At 37.0% G+C, this 20,231-nt stretch overlaps 1 protein-coding gene across 3 annotated transcripts in view; it reads left to right on the forward strand.

The window, feature by feature from the left end:
• Window positions 1-20,231, forward strand: part of ZNF410 (zinc finger protein 410) — a 33,315-nt gene that overhangs the window by 1,200 nt on the left and 11,884 nt on the right. For 2 of the 3 annotated variants that reach the window (XR_004137433.2, XM_010976532.3), the window contains exons 2-7: window positions 7,571-7,756; window positions 8,735-8,870; window positions 11,683-11,901; window positions 13,124-13,315; window positions 16,211-16,361; window positions 16,861-17,042. Coding sequence is in view for 2 of the 3 variants with exons in the window: in XM_010976532.3 (XP_010974834.2) it covers window positions 7,724-7,756; window positions 8,735-8,870; window positions 11,683-11,901; window positions 13,124-13,315; window positions 16,211-16,361; window positions 16,861-17,042 (913 nt within the window). In the remaining variant the exon portion in view is untranslated. The remainder of the gene's footprint in view (window positions 1-7,570; window positions 7,757-8,734; window positions 8,871-11,682; window positions 11,902-13,123; window positions 13,316-16,210; window positions 16,362-16,860; window positions 17,043-20,231) is intronic. The other variant, XM_031454024.2, reaches the window with a different exon arrangement.

Genomic DNA, 20,231 nt, shown 5'->3' on the forward strand with positions numbered 1-20,231 from the left:
ATAAATTCAACGAACCTTAATCAGTAAGACTGTGCAGGTAGACAACCAACACCCAAGGCAGGATGAAATAACTGTTAAAGAAAGGTTAAACTGTGTTGTGAGAACACTAGGGAAGGAAAGATTTATTCTGACTGGAGGGAAGGGATCAGAGTCTTCATCGAGGATGGCATTTGAATTGGATTTTAAAGGCTGGAAAATATTTCAAAAGATGACAGCTGGACTTGGGGGGCGGTATTACTGATTGAAGAGCTACTCCAAGCAAAGGCCTTGAGCGCTGAAATAGATTGGAGCGTTCATTTAGTAGCCAATCCAGTGTGGAGTGAAGGGTTCATGGAAGAATATAGTGAATGCTGCAACAGGGACAGTGTTTGAGGACATACTGTTGAATATTTGAGATGCCATGCTGAGGGATTTGACTGTTGCTCTGAGGCACTGAACTTTGAGTAAGGGAAGTGACATAAGCATTTCTGTGTTTTGGAAACATAACTCGAATGACTGCATATAAGATGGATTGGAAAGGAGAATTTTAAGGGTAGTGTGGCAATTAGAAGGCAACTTTAATGGTTGAAAGATAATGAAAAACCTAAACAGGACATTATGGTAAGAATAAACTTGGGGGAATCTACTAGGATTATTTAAATATGGAGGACAAAAGAGATTGTTTAAGACCTAGAATTTGCAGCTGAGTGAAAGGAAAATTGGGCAATAATTGAAATGGATAATACAGGAAGGAGAACAGGTTTGGTAGGGGAGATAACAATCTGGATTTTGGACATTGTTAAATTTGAGATGGATATCCACATGGAGATACCTAACATGCAGTTAGAAATGAAAGTTTGGAGTTCAGAAGAGAGGTCAGGAATAGAGACAAAAATTTGCAGTGCCATTCATTCATCATACAAATATTTATCGAGTGCCTACTGGCTGCTTACAGGGAATCTTGTATAAAAGCTCTTTAAGCTCATAGTATAGACAATCTCAGAGCTTCACAGTAACAGAAGAGACTCTTGGAGAACCAAGTTCCTTATGAATTACATACAGTACTTTGCCAGGTTCTTCTGGGAGGGACAGTAGTGAACAAGGTAGACTACTTCTTGGCCTTGTTTATGGAGCTTGCAATTTAGGGGGTAGCCAGACAAAAAGTTAATATTATATAAAAACAGAAGAATTAGAAATTGTGATAAGTGCTATAATGGAGATAGTAGAGATAGAAAATAAAAGTGAGAGTATGGGGAACCTTCCTTGGATAAGGTGACTGGGCAAAGCCTTTCTATATGAGTTAATAGTTAAACAGAGCCCTGAAGGATAAAAAAGAGCTAACCAGTGGAAAAGAAAGCCTTCCTCGGTAGAGGAAATATGCATGCAAATCCCTGACATAAGAAAAAGCTCAGTATGTTCAAGTAACTAAGGGATATTCATCTAGCTGGAACTTAGTGAGCAAGTAAGGGAGAACAACTCTGGACTGTTTTTGGAGAGGCAAGAATGGATTGCGTATGTTCTTGTAGGCCAGGATAAGGAGTTTAGATTTTTCTAAATACATTGGGAAGCCACATGAAGAGTTTTAAGCAGGAGAGTGATATAATAGGATTCACATTTTAGGATGATCTTTGCTGCTGTGAAGAGAATAGAATGGAGGGAGGTAAAGAGCAGAAGCAGGGAGACAAGTTAGGAGGCAGTAACAGTACTTTAAGGTAAGAGGTGATGGTGGCCTGGAGTAGGGTAGTGGCAGTAGAGATAGAAATAGGTGGATTTGCAATCTCTTCTGAAGATGAATCTATAAGACTTGCAGCTGGACTGGATACTGGGAGCAAAGGAAAGAAAGGAGTAAGAATGACTCATAAATGGGTGAATGGTGGTCCTCCCTTGAGTAATAGGTTGTAGTGAGAGGGGCTGGCAGGGAAAGATGGGAAAGAGGCTTGGGAGGGAATTCATTTTGAACATGTTAAATTTGAGATATCAAAAAATTAGATAGGAAAATAAAATTAGAGATGTCAAATAAGCAATTATATATATAACAAATCTACAGCTCAGAGGAGATATCTGGGCTATAGATAAAAATTTTGGAGACAGTATCATTTAAAGCCATGAGTTCACACTAGGAAGAGAATACAGCAAGAGGAGAGGACCTGCAAACTATACTGAGGAACATTAATATTTAGAGGGTGAGTGGAAAGGAATATAGAAGATACCAAAGGAGACTGGAGGAATGGCCAATGAGGTAGGATTAAAATAAGGAACATTTATCTTGGAAGCAAAGAGAGTAAGTAAAATGTTTGAGAAATGAGTCAGTGCTTCTAAGGGAAAATACCAGTTATGATTCTGGTTACAAGTGACCAGTTTACTTGAGAAGACGAATTTATTACAGGGATGTGAGCAGCTTACAGAATCCAAGGAAATGCTGAAGGCGCTGGCTTCATAGAAGACAGGAATCGGAGCAGCCCCAGAGGGAGGCTGCTAACTGCAGTACTGGAGTGAATGGGCTGCTACAGCAGTTTTCACCTTAGTACTTCTTTTCGAATTCACATTCTGAGGAAGAGTATCTGATTTGTTCATTATGAGTTGAGTTTCCAACAGTTGGTCAGGGTAGGAAAGAACACCTTAATCTACAGTCCCACCAAGAATGTATCCGGGGGGGAGTGTTAGATCCCCAAATTGTGGATCCTGTCACCCAAGCAGGGGGAATGAATGTGGGACAATCAAAAACAGTAGTTGTCCCTGCAAAAGTCAAGTAAGATGAGGACAGCAAAGTATCCATTGGATTTGGCAACATGAAGATCAGTGGCTTCAAATTTGTCTCTGAAGAATTGCAGAGAAATGGAGAGGTAACTAATAAAAGGAGGCTGTGGGAATGGAGCACCCTAGACAATCCTGGGAAGAGAAGAGGGAAGGGCCAGGATGAATGCTACGGTTTCTGAGATTCTGGCTTCACAGTTCTGTATTCCAAATTTCATTGATATCTGTTACCACTTTATCATTAGAATTTAATCAACTCTCATGCTTTATCATATGCTAGGTATGATATGATATGAAAAGTTACTTGGCTTTTCTGTCCCTTGTACTACCATTTTATACCAAAACTTAAACCTGCTCTTTTAAAAATTTTAATTTTTTGGTCTTTGTAATTCACTAACATTAGTGGAATTTTTGTTTTTGTTTTTTAAGCATTATTGAGTATTGTTTGGGTCTGTATCTGTGATCAGCCACAGGCAGAGGTGGCGAGAGCTAAGAAGCAGATGGGCCCACAGTCAGAGAAACTAGTCCTCTCAGTTGAGATTATGTGCTTTATTTTAACCTTTGTGAATAGTGACCAATTGGAGGAGCACAATGTTTTGCAATTTCTTCCCTCTTTTTTCTCAACCTCCCTCCCCACTTCACCTTCTTTCCAAAACTGTGTCAAGGTCAAGGCACTTTCTACCTCCCTCAAGTAAAAGCAATCCTGGTATTCTGGGCTTTGTATTCTAGGGTGGTATCACATTGCTTTTCAGAGGTTGACACAGTGATTGATGTTCTCTTTCATGAGATGGCCCATGGTATCTTTCTGTTTGGAATGTACTCCCTTTGGTGTAGTTAGGACTAGGGCAAGAGACCTGTATCAGCTCTGTTCCCCTATTGTTTGTTTACTTTGGATTGGTTTTTCCTCCCAGTATTTCTCTATGTAGCCTGCATTGATTTTAGGCCTTATCTACTCTAGGGAAATGGTGTTACTGCTAATTCCTGTGTAGTATGTGAGAGTTCTATATGGTGGTGTGGAACCAAAGTCTGGTTAATTATTAGAGATTACTTTGCCTTTCTTTGCTAGTAGGTGCCTAGTGTGTAATATTTTACTCTGCAGATCTCAAGGAAGGGCTTCAGGACAAGATTCAAGTAATCTCAGCTTCACCAAGATTTCTATCAATGATAACTGCTGATTGTAATATATATTTATAGCAGGTTTATATCTATGGCTTTATATTTAATGGCTGATTCTGTGTTAAACATGCATTATTTTAGACATTTAAAGATACTTCATAGTGGTTTTCAGTCTATGGGCCATAACCTGTTAATAGCCTTTGAGATCAGTTTAGTGGATCTTATTTAAAAAAGAATTCAGAGTGCGTAAGATTAGCATAAGTTACTGTTCTGTTTTATGAAAATATGTTGTTTGTGTGCATCTCTGTGCATTACATTCTCTGGGTTATGATGGAAAATGTATGTTATGTTACTGTGGGTTGCCATCAAAAAAGTTTGAAAACCACTGCTCTGTAGGAAATTTGGACTTAGTAACAAAAAGCAGAGATCTTAACTTTTCATAGTGTACTAAGTGTTTGATAGATTTACTAGTTTCTTAGGCACTTAGGCAGAACTTTGTTTATGAAGAATTTTGTAATTATTTCTATTGACTGATATATAAATAATCTTAGGGTAGATTTATTTCATTTCTGTATTTCAGATGAGTTTCCCAGGGCCAACAAGATGAGTAGCTTGCCCAGGTCTCAACCAACAAATCAGAGGCAGAATTTAGATTCCTGCTTTAGAGACCTTGGGATTGTTGTTGTTTCAAATATAGCTCAGCTTCTTTATTTGACTTGTTCAGCCCACTTAGTGTTAATGCATAATTTGCTGGATGATGTTGAGTGTACTGTAGAAAAAGAATAGTTTATCAAACTTCAGTTCACAGGGTTTGTTTATTTGGCTAAGAACTAAAGGAGTGTTGTTCTCAGGATGGTCCTGATCACAGAGATCACTGTTGTCCTAAATCTGCTTTGCTATTGTTATGAGTTCTCTCATTACTTATTCCCAGAACTTTTCAGGGCTTCTTGTGTTCTTTGCTTTGGTTCATGCAAAGGTTTGTGTTGCCTGCATTCTTTTTAACCTGTAGACTGACTGTGGGATCATATATTCAATAATAACAGTGTCAGCATCAGTGGATTTCTAAAAAATACAATATTTGCTGGACCAAGATTGTTTTCTTTAAGCAGTCTAATATGCTTTGATGGCCACAGGGAACCATGCACACAGTAAAATTCAGTTTTTGCCGAGGGAAGAGGAAGAAAAGGGTCTGAACAGTGAGGAAAAATGTTACTAGACCAATTCTTAGTTTTCTGATATCAGTTTGTTTTGTTATGAACTCTATCTAGAGCCAAGATTCCATTTTTATGATTTGTGTAAAATATGATTTGATTGGCTTGACCTTTGTTGCTGATAGTTAAATATCATTTTCTCTTTTATTCTTTATGGAGCTAAATTAGTACTTTTTCTATTTAAAAGGAAATAAGGATATAAATTTTGCCTGTCCACCAGCTAAAGATACAAAATAAAAATGAACAAGTATTACTGTCTGCATTAAAGGACTTTGGGTGATATAGGTGACTTTTCTGTATTGTGTCTCTAATCTCTTATCTCAATTAATAGCATAAGAAAACCTGGGAAGAAATTTCCTCTGAGATCTATAATTATCTTGAAAACAGCTTTTCTTTGAGTAAGAGCAGTACCTTTCGCTGTAGTGTCATGTAAATTGCATTTGAAGGAAAAACATTGCATTGGACACCCCTACTCCAACTCTGGCAAATTATTTTTATTGTAATTACTCTAAATATACTCAAATATAAAGCTAGGCAATCCTACAATGAACCCCTCCTACAATGAACCCCTACAACTCTTAATCAACTATAAAATCACACTTCCAGCGATGTACGTATAGCAAGTTGCTGTGTTAAAGATAAGATCCACCTAGTACACTTGATATGGTACTGAGTGCTCCAATATAGATTCTTTTGAGGTCATCCTACCTTTTCTGCATCCCACCAGTCTCTTTTTTGTTCATGCAGCACACATACACAAACCACAAACTGGGCACCAAAATTGTATGGCAGAACTAAGTTGTTATATGGATACCCATTTGTTTCATAAGATGCATGTGTTAATTTTTTAAAAGTGAAATGAAAACACTAAAATAAAAAGATATCATAGATAACCATGAACTTTTGAGAAATAGTGATCTAGAGGTGGCTCTTAAACTATAAAAGAGATGGCAGTTCCCGTCTCTAAATTTTTCTTACAGCTTTGCAAAAATGTCTAAAATCTAGTGTATCTATTTTCCCCCTTGTTCCATGCACAAATTCATGTACTTAATTTTGTTCATTTTTCATTAGGTAAGGCTAACAGAAATGGAGCCAGCGCCATTAGTTTCTAAGAAACCTAACAAATACAAAGGACAGAAAATAGTTGTCTAGTTTCTTAAAGATTTTACAGTCCTGGAATCTCAAAGTTGGAGGAACCTTAAGGATAACCTAAACAAACATTTGGTGATTTCTTGGCTTCTTGAAATGAGCTTGAATTGGGGAAAAGGAATTTAAAACCCTGATAATTCAAGATCAAACCTAGAGAGAGATAATCACTATTCAGGCTAACCTTTGTTGGATGGGAATGCTGGCTCTGCAGCTTAATAACTTGGGCAAGTTATTGTACTGAGCTTTGGTTCCTTCTTCTGTGAAAGAGGGATGGATAAACCACATTGAGCTATTACAGTGCTTGAATAAGAAAAATGAATGTGAAAGGAAAAATCAGAGATTTATAATACTTTATTTTATGTGATAAACTTAAAATTAGATGAGCATTTCATTTATATCTTGTAATTTTTTTTTTGTGATGAAAATGAGGGTTTCTGGAAGCTAGCAAGGGGAGAGGGTTGAACCAACAGGACAATAAACATTTATTCACATACTTCTAAATGCCCTTTTTAAAAAGTCTATCTGATTCTAACTTTCCATTCTACCGTGGTATTAATTTAAAAATCCCATCTTGAGTACGCTTTACACTGTATGCTTTTTATATAATAGTGCTCCCAATTTTAGCAATAATTGTACAAAATAAAGTAGACTCACTTGCCAAAATCCTGAAAGAACAGTTAAGCTTTAAGAAAGTAAGAATTTAAATTAAGGGGGGAAAATAGCTTCATCAGGGTCCCAGGAGTACTACTTTTGGGAAACACTGTTCAAATTTTGACTGTATAACTACCTTTGTAAAAAATTGGGCAATCAAGAAACGAAAAATGTTACACCAGCCTACCACCCAGTATAGCTACTATCAGTAGCTATTGTGAACTTCCTTTTACCTTTCCTATGCATATCTTAACTAGTTTGATAACAGCAAGGATATAATTTTGTATTTTGTTTCTCTAGTTGAACATCATTAGTATTTTTTGTTGTTGCATTGTTTTCATAACTTTTTAAGTGACAATGCTGTGATCTAATCAATCATTCTCTAATTGTTGAATACATATGTGTACTTATATGTTGCTTACAGTTGTTTTTTTATCACAGATGAAAAGATGAAATTCTTTGGGCATACAGCTTTTTTCATATTTAAGGCCTTTTCTTAGAATAGATTGTTAGAAGTAGAAATTCTACATCAAAGTACAACTTTTTGTGGGTGTTGGTATGTATTGGGCTTTTTCTATTTTAAAACAGGTGTTTGGGGCTGAATTTTTCATTTGCTTTCTTGGTGTGATTTTTGGATATGTAAAGAAGTACCTTTGTTTATTTAGCTACATTTTCCTATTGCTTTAATTCTCTCTTTTTTCCTTTTTTAGGCTAAATTGATTATCCACTCAGCCCGGCATCTTTCGGGAAAAGCATAGCACTTCCTAGAGGAATATGAAAGAATATGAAAGAGGGTGTCACTGACTCTGAATTAAATTTTTAACCTGTCCCCTGAACAGCTACAGGATTTGGAAGCTGAATCAATGTTATCAGATGAGTTAGAATCCAAACCAGAGGTGAGCCCAGGCATCTTGTTTTCTTTTCTTTTGGTGGCCTATTTACTCCAGAGTTTGTTCTTAGTTCAGAAATCAGCAAACTTTTTCTGTAATGAGTCAGATAGTAAATATTTTAGGTTTTGTGGGTCATATGGTTTTGGTTGTAACTACAAGATTATTGTTTTCTTTATTACTAAGTACTTTCTCAGAGATTTTAAGGTTCAGTTTTTACCTTTTATGGCTTTTTATATTTGTTATCTAAATAAATCTAGCTTATTATACATTTAAATAATCATATAATGATGAAGTTTTATTTTATATATGGCATATGTGTGTATACATATATAAATATTAACTACCATAAACTGCTTTTTTAATTAATTTTGTATATATATGAAAGTTTTCTTTCTAAATGTGGTGAGAGTATTTACACATTTTAACTTTTTATTCATTTTTCTCACTTTAATTTTAGAACATCTGTGTCGCTTAGTGGAAAGATCACTGGATTTGGAATCATGTTACTTAAGTTTGAAGACCAACACTGATTGTAACTAGTGATGTGACCTTAGACTAATCATTTAGTGTCTTCAAATTGATTCCTTATCTTTAAAACACATGTTCAGTCTTACTGAGTTACAGTGAGGATTACAAAAGCCAATACATGGAATAGTGCTTTGTAAAATGTAACCAGTACAATGTAGTTGAATTTGTAATAGCCACCATTTAAAAATATGATTTTTTAAATTGTTTCTCTGTTTTATGGAAGGTGATAGAAGTTAATTATATAACTAATTTTAAAATCTAGAACAGAGCACTTGATAAAAATAATATAAAATACTATTTTATACTTAATCTAGTTTTTCTGTGAATAAGACTGAGACTAGTGAGCAGTCAAGACTTAATTACATCACCATCTTTGGTAAATTCAGAAGTATAGATTCATTCCTAACTACTGTATTATTTATTGTCTCCACACACACCCCGCCCCTTTCTCTCTAGCTCCTGGTACAGTTTGTTCAGAATACATCCATCCCATTGGGACAGGGGCTAGTAGAATCAGAAGCTAAAGACATTACTTGCTTGTCCCTTCTTCCTGTGACTGAGGCTTCAGAATGCAGTCGGCTAATGTTACCAGGTAAAAATTAAGATCACCAGAGATAAGATAAACAAGTCTTAAGAGTTTAGCCTACTCTATAGTACTGGTGGAATGGGGTAACTGACTTTTTATAACTGACTGGTGGAAATCAAAAATTAGGAATAATGGAGAAAGAGCAACCATGGGACTCAGAAATGCTTAGGAATGGATATAAACACATGTAGAGAGTGAGAAGAAAAGGAGGCCAAGACAGAACTCCATGGAACTCCCCATTCAGGGTACAGGGTAAGGCAGGAGAGCCTGTGAAGGAGGGAAGGAGGAAAGGATAGAGGAACAGGAGGAATACTGTCATAGAGTGCAGGCAAGGGACCCAAGGGAATAGTCTGTGTGATAGATGCTTCTACAAGGCACAATGAGATACTGACTGTCCTAGTGAGATGGGTCACCAAGGTCATTGTTGACCTGTGCAGGACCTGTTCTTGGAGAGGGAGTGGGAAGCCAGGCTACAGTGGGTTGAGATATCAGTGCAAGGTGAGTATAGTTGAGGAAGTAACTAATTATACTTTCTAAAGGCTCTCTTACTATGAAGAAGGTAAAAGAGAAGGACATAAAGTAGGTGAAAGAGTTCTTTTATAAGATCTGAAAAATTAGAGAGTTGTTTTATGCTAAGAGAAGCTGCAAACAAAAAGAGTAGATAATAGCAGAGGAGGGTCCAGGAGAGCTAAGAGGAAGTAGAGTGCCAAGCATGGGTAGTGAGATGAGCTTTGGATGGTAAGAAGGAGATCCTATCGCTTGACTATTAGCAAGGAGAACATTATTTTTAGATGCAGTGAATTCTTTATTTTCTGGAAATTGAAATATTTAAAATTTAGATTATCAATGTTAAATCAGGGGAGGGTCACCTGTTGGTGACAACTTGTTTGTTATAAAGTTTTCTGGTTACTGTCTTCTAGTGGTGGTCTTTTTTCATTGGTTTTTGAAGTGACTTAAGGGTAGATATACTCAACCAACCAATATAGATTTAAGGTTTCTTTACCTATCTCCTGACTTTCTGACATCTTCCATCTCTTAACTCCCATTTTTCTATTGGTATATTGGGAGTTTTTCCAAATGCTCATGGATTTTCCATATGTGAAAATTCCCATGTGCTGATAAATTTTGATCTTCAGTAGGTGTTTTTTCCCCTGAATTTTCTTTTCCTATTTTAATTTATTGAATAAATATTTTATTAATAGTAAAGGAAGTGAAAACAGAAACAAAAGAATCCATCTTCTTTTCTACATTATCTTCTTTTAGTTTTAATTTTGATTTAAAATATTTTAAACAACCAGTTATAGGCAATAGTAAATTAAACCCCATGTACTCCCCTCCCAACTCATGAAGCATGTATTACAAACAGAAACGTATCTTCATATAGCTGACTTCATTCCCCTCCTTCCTAGATATGTGTGTATCATTTCCTGCATGGCCTGCAAGTTTTCTTTTTAGTTGGGATATATGATAGATAGAGAAAAGTACAAAACCATGTGAGTATACATTTTGAAGAATTATTATAAAGGAGATATCCACTAACCAATCGAGATAGAACATTGCTGGTTCCTAGGCCCTCCATGGGTTTCTGATAAGGACAACTTCTGTTCTTCCATAAGTTAACATTGTCTTCAATTTTTTGACAATTATTTCTTTATTTTCCAAGTTTAGCCACCCAAGTCTAAGTAGTACAGTTTAATTTTAACTGGACTTTAGATGAATGGAATCATTTGAATGTATGTGGTACCTTTCTTCTTTTCCTTTTTATTAGATTCATTCTTGTTGTGTGTAGCTGTGGTTTGGTTTCATTGCTGTATGTATAGCATTCTGTTATATGAGTGTACCACAACTTCTTTATCCATGCCACTGATGATGAATGTGTGTTTTCCAGTGTGGTATTTAACAAACAGTGCTGCCTGAACTTTCTTTGAGAACATTTTGTGTGTGTGTGTGTGGTAAAATGTATGTAACCGGTTAAATATATCATTTAATGAGTTCTATGGCATTAAGTACATCTACATTGTTGTACAACTTCATTAGACTTTGGAATGGCAGTACCATCCCTAGGCTTCTACTTTATTCCTATAATCTTAACTTGTTTTCTCCTTAAAAGAAGAAAAAAAACATAACCTGCCTTTTATGAAGATGAATAAGACCCCTGAAAATATTGGATGCTTCAGCACTGTAGTGCAATTCAATATTATATTCCAACTAAAACCTTTGGTAATTCATCCCCTCCCTTAGAATAAAGTTCTTGAGAGCAAGGCTTCTGAATTATTTCTTTATATCCAATGTAAACCCAGAACTGAAATAGTGAATAATGAAACATAATGATGATTCTATAAAATTCCAGTTATTTCCCAGGCTATGATTTTTTTTCCTAATGACTCACCAGAAATGTCACATACATGTTATAAAAATTAAAGGAAGGCATTTTTTCCCCAAGAAAAATAATTTAAAATTTAGAACCTATTCTTGAGTTAATATTCATTGTATAACTATATTTTTCAAGGGAAAGATACTGATTTTTGCCTTAGAAGGACAGAGGTCTATAATGCCCAAATGTGGATGGTTCGTCCTTGGTTACTGCCAAGTGTCAAAGGAGTCTGCCCTTCACATTTTGGTTGACTCTCTTTGAAGCTTTAGCTCGCTTCAACTCTTCTTTTCTGAGGCAGATTTTGTATTTGTAAAAAATACTGTCTGCTTCTATGAGGGTATTAGATACTAAGGGATGTTACAAGGATATTAGGTGCTATGTATCAAAAGGTGAACTCCTTGGGGATAGGTGCTACATAAAGCTGTGGTATTTTCCCTTTACTAGATGATTCTCCGAATCATACTAACTCCTCCAAGGAGGTCCCTTCCTCGGCTGTGTTGAGAAGCCTTCAGGTGAATGTGGGCCCAGACGGAGAGGAGACAAGGGCACAGACTGTACAGAAGTCCCCGGAGTTTCTGTCCACTCCAGAGTCTCCTAGCTTGTTGCAAGATCTACAGCCAAGTGATAGCACTTCTTTTATTCTTCTTAACCTAACAAGAGCAGGTATCCTTTTATCTTTTTCTGAACTCTGCTCATGCTTAAAAAAAAAAAAAGAAAACTGGGGGTGAGGAATCATTAATTCAGTCATACTAAAATGGAAAGAAACTTTGTTTTATTATTTTGGAGAATTGGTGTAGTTTGGTGATCAACTGAATGTATAGAGAGAGATTGTACGATGACTCAGAAGTTTCTTGTTTGGGAAATTAGGTGGTGTCATTGACTAAGACAGTGCACGCAGGAAGAACAGGGCTGGAGGAGGATGGTAGGTCTAGTTTGTGCCTGTTGATGTTGAGGTTTCACAGGGACGTTTAGGTGGATGTGTCCTTTAGAGAATTAGAAACAGGAATCCAGGATTCTAGAGATATTTGGTGTGAAATACGTAGTTTTAGTCCTTATCAGCATTCAGGAAATATATAAAACAATGGGCATGGATTCTTTGATTCAGGAGTAGTCTGGAGCATAAACAGAAAAGAAGGCAAATCTAGGACCCTGAAAAAAAAATTTAAGAGGGTAACAATGAGAAGGAGCTACTGGAGAAAGAAAAACAGTGAGGGTGGTGGGGAGCCAAGGGAGGAAACATTTTTAAAGAAGAAAAGTTACTAAATCATGCCAAATCCCACACAATGGGCCAGTGAGGTGAGGACTGAGAAGTATATGTTTGGTGAACTAGCAAGAGCAACTGTTATTGAGGTACTAGAGATAGAGCCCAGGGTTTAAGAGACGGGGAGTGGATGGCAGGTGAGAAGATATATACACAAGTTAGAAGTTAAGAAACTTCAAGAAATGTGACTTTGAAGGAACAGGTGAGAAGGTGATATTTAGAGGAGTACTTGGGATTTTCTACTCTTTTAAAAAATAAAGATGGAAGAGAATTGAGTTTAGACAGATTTAAATGCTGAAAGGGAGGCAGTAAGGTGGCGGCTAGGGAGGAATAGGTTGAAGATGGGAGAGAGGAGATAAAGGATTGGACTGGAATCCTAGAGCTGAGGGTTGGCCTGGTTGCTAGGAAAGACGCTTTGCCTCTGAAACAGGAGAGGGTAAGCTAAAGACCAGCCTATCAGCTGGGAGTGGAAAGGTGATAACCTAATCTTCTATGAGAACAGAAGCTTGAGGTGAGAGGTGAAAGTCTGGAATAGCTGATTCAGGACACGGAGAGTTTCTGAGCCAGGGTGGATCAAAGGATTACTTGATAGCTAATTTTCATATATTCTCTTGCTTCTTCCAGGTCTGGGCTCTTCAGCCGAACACTTAGTATTTGTACAAGATGAGGCAGAGGATTCAGGGAATGATTTCCTCTCCAGTGAGAGCACGGACAGTAGCATTCCATGGTTCCTCCGGGTTCAGGAGTTGGCCCATGACAGTTTGATTGCTGCTACTCGTGCACAGCTGGCAAAGAACGCAAAAACCAGCAGCAATGGTGAGACTCTTGTGGCATTTTCCTTTCCACTGTTGTGTGCAGAGATTTTGGTAATAAAACGGCTGTATTTTGAGTTGCATATAATCTGAATTACTTTACTGGGGAGAGCAAAAGCTAGAAATGTGTAAATTGTCTTAGTTTCCATAGAGTAACTCAGCTGTGCCAGATTCACGTGCAGAACCAACTAAACTAGCATTCTCAATTGTCAGCTTTAAATAATGTACTGAGCCCCTTTTGAAGGAAAAATTTTTTGCGGATTTCAGTGTTATCTTGAATTGTTTTTATTGTAATGTTCTATACCTAGAGCTTTTACAGCATTATGAAATTATAACAGTTTTATCAATTAATAGAAATAAAGCTACAGAACCCATGAGAATAAAATTGTCAGCATGGCAAGTGATGATGTTTTGCTGAAATTAAATTGCTGCTCATGGCAGTTTAGCAATTAGCAGCTACCATAGTTCTCCTTTTTTTGTGAGGGGTTGTGAGGAGGAACCAATTCATTAGAAGACCTCTAAATATCCAAGTAGGGTATAATATGGTTTCTTTTGAGTTCAGCATGCCTGTACTACTTACTCTGTGCCACTTTTTCTTTTCTTTTTCTGTATAATTTTTAATATTTTTTTTTTTAATGAAAGTACTGGGTATTGAACCCAGGACCTCACGCATGTTAAGCATGGGCTCTACCACTGAGCTATACCCTTCCCCTGTGCCACTTTTTCTTTATTCAGTAATTTTCAGTGTGGTCCCTGGATCATTAGCATCAACGGTAATTTAGAAATGTAAATTCTTAGACATCATCTTACTGAAGCAGAAATTTGGAATTTTTTAGTAAGCCCTCTTTATGGTTATGAGCATGTTAAATCTTAAGGACTGTGGCTCTATTCAAACCACTCCCACACCATTGCAAAACCTTTGCTTGTGTAGCATGCCATAATACTTTTTGTTTTAGATCTGCCTCTGTATTTCTTCATTTAATCTGTGACAATTAAGGTTATACCACAAATTATTAAGGTAAGGTACATACTGTCATCCCCACAAATGATCACTTCCATCTAAGTTGGTTGAGATACAGAAATATTTTAATTTTGTATGTGATGCTGTATATCAGGGGTCAATAAAGGGCCAAATAACCACCTGTTTTGTTAACAAAGTTTTATCAGAACATAGGCATGCCCATTAATTACACATTGTCTATGGCTGTTACTGTGGCAAAGTTGAGTAATTGTGACAGAGACCATATGGCCCTCAAAGCCAAAAATATCTGCTGTCTGACCCCTGCTCTATACAGTGCTCTCACTGGAAATTTTATCCCAAATGCAAAGACGTTACCCACATAACTGTAGGATCTTTAAAGTGTTTACAGTATTATCCAACAGGTAGAAATATGAGGTATGGAATTTCTTTGTCTAGCTCACTCATTTTTTTTTTGGAGCAAGTTCATCAGATGACCTCTAAATATCCAAATCTGTCATTGACTGAGGTCATTTTAAGCTAATCTATCTTCTGCAAACAGTGCTTTGGGTTTTTTTTTTAGGTGACTTAGGGAACACTCCTTTGAGAGATTTTATAAGGACTCAAATACAAGGCAGCTCACTCTTTTCTGAGGGATTTTTTTTTTTTCTGTTTTATGGTTATATCAGTGTTCTCATTGTATCTACAAAATTGAATGTAGAAAGCTCCAGCTGTCACTGGTTTAAATCTTGGATTAGCGTGGGGTTTCTACAGACCTTTCATTAGAAATTAATTAGCTGAGCTCTGGAGTTGGTGGGAAATTTCTTTTACAATATATGCACTTCTGTGCTGTTTAAATTTTACCCCCTTCAATTAAACAAATAAAAACTATGTGGAACAATATTAAAAAAGAACAAGTTAATTAATATTAACAGTGGGAGAACATAGGGCAGGAAGAGAATAAGATTAATAGATGGGACAGAAACTGCCTTTTATCAACTGTCAGTTTCCAAGGAGTGTGTAGGTATAACATATTATCTTACTCTTGGCTTTTGAGAGGGATTTATATTTGGAAATATCAATCTTATTCCTGGTGTATGTGAAGTGAAAAAATAAACTCCATATGCTTATAGTGGATTTAAGTGGTTGTGAATATTTTTCTCTAGTGATGTCCAACTGTGTCCTGAAGAAAATGAAAGGATGCACCACCTACTAATCTGGAATTTATTTAAAGTTTTAGTTAATTGATGTCATTTAACTTTAAGGAAGGCACTGCGCTGTATGCTCCTCTCCTCCCCTTGTTTTAGTCTATTGGACAAAAAATTTGAGCAAGTATTATCTCTGACTTTTAAAAATATGGTTAGAAATTTTAAAATCATCTGAGGTTTTGCATTCTTAAATATTTTGTAACAAAGAAGGGTTAGAAATTAGAAGGTTATTCTTATTTTTTAGAATGATAGAAACCTGTAAATTGCCTTCAGAAGATAGAAATCTAAGAATGGCCATCTGCAAAAGAAGTGACTACTGTAAGTTCACTACTAAGCCAGACTAGCTGCTCCTCCTTAAAATACAAGTTTTTATTACCTAGAACTTTAAGTCATCTTGTGTAGCACCTCACTCTGGGTGTTGGTATACCTACTTTCTCACTAATTTGTACTGTAAAATAGGTTTAACTGTGCTTTTTGATATGAAACCATTTTGGACATTTCTTACACTTGCCAAAGAGTTGTAGTCTCGTGAAACAAAGCAAGGTGGCTTTTGGTAGTTCTCTGGAGTAAGAAGATGGGGATGTGGAGCACTCTCACTTCTGTTGTTAAATGGGTACAGAGAGACCTGGGGAAGATTAAGATAGATATCTGATTAATGAGTGGCTTTATTGTTTGAACCAAAGTATCTGAGTGGAATCTTTCCCTAGATTACAAATATGTGACTCTGTTACAGGAGAAAATGTCCACCTTGGTTCTGGTGATGGGCAACCCAAAGATTCTGGGCCCCTTCCTCAAGTGGAGAAGAAGCTCAAGTGCACAGTTGAAGGTTGTGACCGGACATTTGTGTGGCCAGCTCACTTCAAGTATCACCTCAAAACTCATCGGTGAGCAAATCCTAGATTCCATACTTGGAGCTCAGGAACATTAATGCTTCCAGAGGAACTTGTCCCCCAGCTTCACAAATTAAAAGAAAGCAGGGGCTCCAGATCACTTGTGGTTAAGATGTTTTTGTTCTTTAATAGAAAACATTTGCATTATGTCATTTACCCCATTCTTGACAAATACTTAATAAGACATCTGGCACCTAAATGCCTTAGAGCAAGAGTTCTCAAATCTCATTATAAAGCATAATTTCTTGGAGAACTTAAAAAAAATAATACATAAGCTTAGACTCCACTCTAAACCTATGAAATCAGCATTTCAAGAAGTGGGGCATCTGTAATTTTAACAAAGTTCAAGTGATTCTGTTACATCCAGTTTGGTATTTGTTGTCTGTCTTGAGACTAATAGGAGCTTTGACTTGTCCTCTCTAGTAGAGAGCATTTTCAGGTATTGTTGCATATGTGATTCTTTTTTTTTTCTTTTCTTTTTTTTTTTCCCCAGAAATGACCGCTCCTTCATCTGCCCTGCAGAAGGTTGTGGGAAGAGCTTCTATGTACTGCAGAGGCTGAAGGTGCACATGAGGACCCACAATGGAGAGAAGCCCTTTATGTGCCCCGAGTCCAGCTGTGGTAAGCAGTTCACTACAGCTGGAAACCTGAAGAACCACCTGCGCATCCACACAGGTGTGTGCAACCCCAGCATTCCTGCAGGCAGTCTACTGCTTGGCTCAGCGCATGCTGGCTGTCCTTAGGAAAGGCTATGAGGTGTGACTAGACTTGAAGGTTGGGGTTGTTCCTAGAACTCTGAAGATGGAATTTCCTTTCTTCAAATGCCTCATGGCACTTTTCAGTTCTTCCAATAACATTTGTCACCTCTGTGTTGGACAGTGTTGATTTCTGCCTCTAGGAAAGGAATATAAGACCTTCTCTGATAACAATGATATGATGAGATACAGACAAAAATGAGTCTTTCTAGAGATCTTTGAACATTGCACAGTTGTAATTTTAGTCATTAACATTTATTGACTCATACAAACCGCACAGACCCTGTTCCAGGCACTAAATGGGGTAAGGTGAGGGGAAATACAAAAACTAAGATTAATCCCTGGCTTAGAGTTTACTTTCTTGTTAGAGTCTCACAACCTGAGAAACAGAATGGGTAAGTCACTTGTTCTGGGTCAAACAACATATTAATATTAAAGGAGCAAAGTAAAGATACCTGACTTTTTAATCTAAAAGTTTAAAGGTGACTTTCCAAGCCACTGGGCTGAGCTGTGCTAAGTTTCTTGCTGGAGCTTAATCACTGAACCCAGACTACTACCTTAGGATATATAATTATTCTTCCCCACTTTCTTGCCACTTTCTCTTTCTCTTCTTTGTTTATTCATGCATTGCTAAAATGACAGAAAGTACAATTAAATGGCATTTAAAAAGTGAAACCTAAGCAGAAGCACATTTGTTTCAGGCATGTCCGTATGATTACTTCTAGATTGACATTACCACTGGATGTGTTTTAGAGCAGAATAGCTCTGTTCTCAGCTCTTTCTTTAAAGAGTAAATTGTATTGGTCCAAGAGAGCAGTTTGAATAAGAGAATAGGAAAACCACGTATCTGAATAGATAAGGAAAGTAGTAGAGGTCACTATGCCTTATTAAATTCAGTAACCTCTTCATTTTTGTGCTGCTCGTTATCTTTGTAGCATTTGATAAAACTGAACATCTTTAAATGCTTTCTTTTATTCAGAGTATGATGTCATTTTCTCTCTTCATTCTGACTCTTGCTCTCTCTCTCCCTTGTTAATCTCCTAATTGTTGACCAATTTCAGAATTTCAGGTTTCTCCGATTTTACCCAGTGTGCTGTCTCATTGCAATCTAGGCGTCAATTTAATCATTTTTCCTGGATGCCTCACAGATCTGAATCTCAATATTAATATAATAGTAAAAGTTAGCATTTATTGAGGTAATTTAATATGTGCCAAGCACATGTACGTTGCTTTTCATTTAATCTTCAAGATATCTTTCTCCTTTAGATACTGTGTTTATTGACAGAGAAACAAAGATTAGAGAGTTCAATAACTTGCCCAACGTCATGCTGCTAGGAAATGGCAGAGCTGGGATTTTTTTTTTAAACTTTTTTATTGATTTATAATCATTTTACAATGTTACGTCAAATTAGAGCTGGGATTTTAATTCTGATCTGACTCCAGAGCTCTTCTAAGGATTTTATTTTCAAATGCCTACAACTCATTTTATCTCAAGTGTCAAAACTGACCTCACATCTTTATTAGTAGTAACAATAGTAATTCAGTTTTACTGCCAATTTTAGTGGCTTCCTATGAGGACTTACTGTGTGCCAGGCACTATGCTTAATATATTTAACCTGTATTATTTCATTTAATCCTCAAAGTAATCTTTTGAGGTTGTATTACATTAATTTTATAGATTAAAAAGCTGATTCTCAGATTAAATATCTTTCCTATACTAATAAGTGGTACTGCCAAGATTTGAACTCAGGGTTAACTGGCTTGTGCTCTTAACTATTATGCAGCATTGCCTCTTGAACCTCCTCTTCTTCTGTGTCCTTTTATCTCAGCAAAATCAGCATCCTCTCTGTTTCCAAATAGAAAGTCAGCTTGATGGAGAGGTTCATGCTGCTAGATTCTGATGCATATTTTTGGAAAGCCCCTTTTTCTAAGATTCTCAAGTTCATCTTGCTAAACATTTAACCTTGTTTATTAACTGGAATTTTCTGTTTTCCTAACATTTATTCTATCATGTACATGAGTATATTGTTCATTCATTTGGTAACTTTTTGAGTGCCTAGTCAGTGTGAGTATACAGATATCTTTCAAAAGTTACAGACCACTGGAAAATCAGAAACATTAGACTGTGTGGTACAGTCTGAAAGAACAGTATCATCTAGAGCTGTGCTGCTCCCTCCTTCAAGGCCCAGCTCCCGTGTCGTCACCATGCCAACCTTACTTGCTGAATTTCTTGTTTCTGTTTTACTCTCTCACACTATGACACTCATAACAGTTCTGACACCAGATGTGTTTTTCCCGACACCAGGCAATTCTGTGCAGCACCAGCTGGGTGTCTCCAGTGTAACTCACTTCTGACAGTGTCTGGAGATAGCATCAGATCCCAAGGTTAAGAACTCAGTCCACAATACTGCCACCCACTTCAGATACCAGTTGTAATAGCAGGTCTCCAAGTTATACACAGCTTCTGTCTGACTTGGCTACCAACTGGAGGTTCCCACAACCCTCCCTTTTGGATTTGATTATTTCCTAGAACAGCTCACAGAACTCAGGGAAAAGCTTACTGTTTACTAGTTTATTATGTGATAAAGGATACAGATGAACAGCCAGGCGAAGAGATACATAGGGTGACGTTTGGAAGAGGCACAAGTGCAGGAGCTTCTGTCCCTGTGGAGTTGGGGTGTGCCACTCTACCGGCACGTGGACGTGTTCACCAATCCAGGAGCTCTCTGAACCCTGTACTTTTGGGATTTTTATGAGGGTTTCATCACATAGACATGATTGATCATTAACTCCCATTTCCAGCCCCTCTCTCCTCTCTGGAGAATGAGGGGTAGAGCTGAAAATCCCAAGCTTCTAATCCTGATTTGGCATTCTGGTGGCCAGCCCCCATCGAGGAGCCCAGCAAGAGTCACCTCATTAGAGCAAAAGACACTGCTGTCACCTAGGAAATTCCAAGGGGTTTAGGAACTCTGTCAGAAATCACGGTCCAAGACCAAATACCGGAACAAAAGATGATCCTAATGCTCTTATCACTTAAAAAATTACAAAAGTTTTAAGAGCTTTGCATCAGGAACTGGTATCTAAGAGCAAATGTTAGAACAAAAAAAAT

The sequence above is a fragment of the Camelus dromedarius genome, chromosome 5, assembly GCF_036321535.1.
Source record: "Camelus dromedarius isolate mCamDro1 chromosome 5, mCamDro1.pat, whole genome shotgun sequence".
In the NCBI taxonomy this organism is placed as follows: Eukaryota; Metazoa; Chordata; class Mammalia; order Artiodactyla; family Camelidae; genus Camelus; species Camelus dromedarius.